At 34.0% G+C, this 1502-nt stretch overlaps 1 protein-coding gene across 1 annotated transcript in view; it reads right to left on the bottom strand.

The window, feature by feature from the left end:
- The window catches only part of LOC132562570 (sodium-dependent multivitamin transporter-like), an 18092-nt gene extending 18052 nt beyond the window's left edge, over positions 1–40 (bottom strand). Inside the window, exon 1 of the mRNA XM_060227318.1 lies at positions 1–40. This exon is cut by the window's left edge and continues 293 nt beyond it. Coding sequence (XP_060083301.1) covers positions 1–40 — 40 coding nt within the window.
- Positions 41–1502: the final 1462 nt, after the last annotated feature.

Below are 1502 nucleotides of genomic sequence, written 5' to 3'. Positions count from 1 at the left end.
TTGTCAAGACGACGTAATCCTCCCATTTTAGGAAAGTCATTTCAATTATTGGTCAGGATTTGCTTGCTGAAATACCTAAAAGAGAAAATTTGTAAATATCTTACTACCAAAATATGAAAGAAAATGTAAACAGCCGTTAGCCATGATTCCTTAAAATACATTCGACATGCCTCTTCAACGAAAACAAGTGAAAATATTTTTATTCGATAATTAAAACGTCACTATTTTGGACAGTGTAAAAACTTCAAACGGTATAATACACATCTTTTGTAAGAAACAAACATTTCTACAATCGACACAAGATGTACATTGTATATGATACCAACTTTAGGTAGCTCTGTGTACCTATTAATATTTCAGACTCAGACAGTTTTTGACAATGAATCGATGGTATGATCGATTTTTTATCCACTTTGCAAATTGTCCTTAAAGTACTTTAGTGGCACGATTTTAGAAAATATAGTACGGAACGTATTGAATGTTGATTCACGTGCATCTCCCTATCTTGATACATGTATTAACATTTCTTTCGAACAATTTCGATTTTGTGGTATAATATAGTTTTATAAGTAACTTTGCAGGGTGTATTTAGTTCAAAATTTGTTTTTAAATTGGGGATGATCGCCGGTAATACATGTTGTCCACATGAACATTGCGTTCGAAGGTTTGTCTTGCCATTTATCTTTATAAAGCCTGATTACATGTATACCACGTGCATTTGTATGGGATATGTGAATTTCGAATGGAAATATAAGCTGTAGTACTTTATTGCTTTTTCAGGAAGATGGTGACAACAGAAAGATCTAAGAACAAACAATGCATCCTGACTGTAAGAGGGTAAAACAGGTGGTAGTGGGGACAGACTCGACGCTACAGTTTTTAACTTCAGAAATCCTCCTCCACCTGGCCACTATAGGGAATATAAAGTTAATTGTAACAGCGAGTAGACTTATAATCATTACCTGTAATATATAGCAATTGTTACAGATAAATCTAATCGTTACAGGTAAAATTCATTTAATTATTGTAGGGAGTATACATCTAATTGTTACAGGGAGTATACATCTAATCGTTACAGGGAGTATTCATCTAATCGTTTCAGAGAGTATACATCTAATCGTTACAGGGAGTATACATATAATCATTACAGTTAGTACACATCTAATCGTTACAGGGAGTATTCATCTAATCGTTACATGGAGTATTCATCTAATCGTTACAGGGAGTATTCACCTAATCGTTACAGGGAGTATACATCTAAACGTTACAGGGAGTATACATCTAAACGTTACGTTACATCTAATCGTTTCAGAGAGTATACATCTAAACGTTACAGGGAGTATACATCTAATTGTTACAGGGAGTATACATCTAATCGTTACAGGGAGTATACATCTAATCGTTACAGGGAGTATTCATCTAATCGTTACAGGGAGTATACATCTAATCGTTACAGGGAGTATACATCTTAACGTTACAGGGAGTATACATCTAAACGTTAC

This window comes from Ylistrum balloti, unplaced genomic scaffold (assembly GCF_031769215.1).
Source record: "Ylistrum balloti isolate Yb309-2 unplaced genomic scaffold, AGI_CSIRO_Ybal_v1 Utg371448, whole genome shotgun sequence".
NCBI lineage: Eukaryota > Metazoa > Mollusca > Bivalvia > Pectinida > Pectinidae > Ylistrum > Ylistrum balloti.
This window is presented reverse-complemented; position numbering and strand designations above follow the sequence as displayed.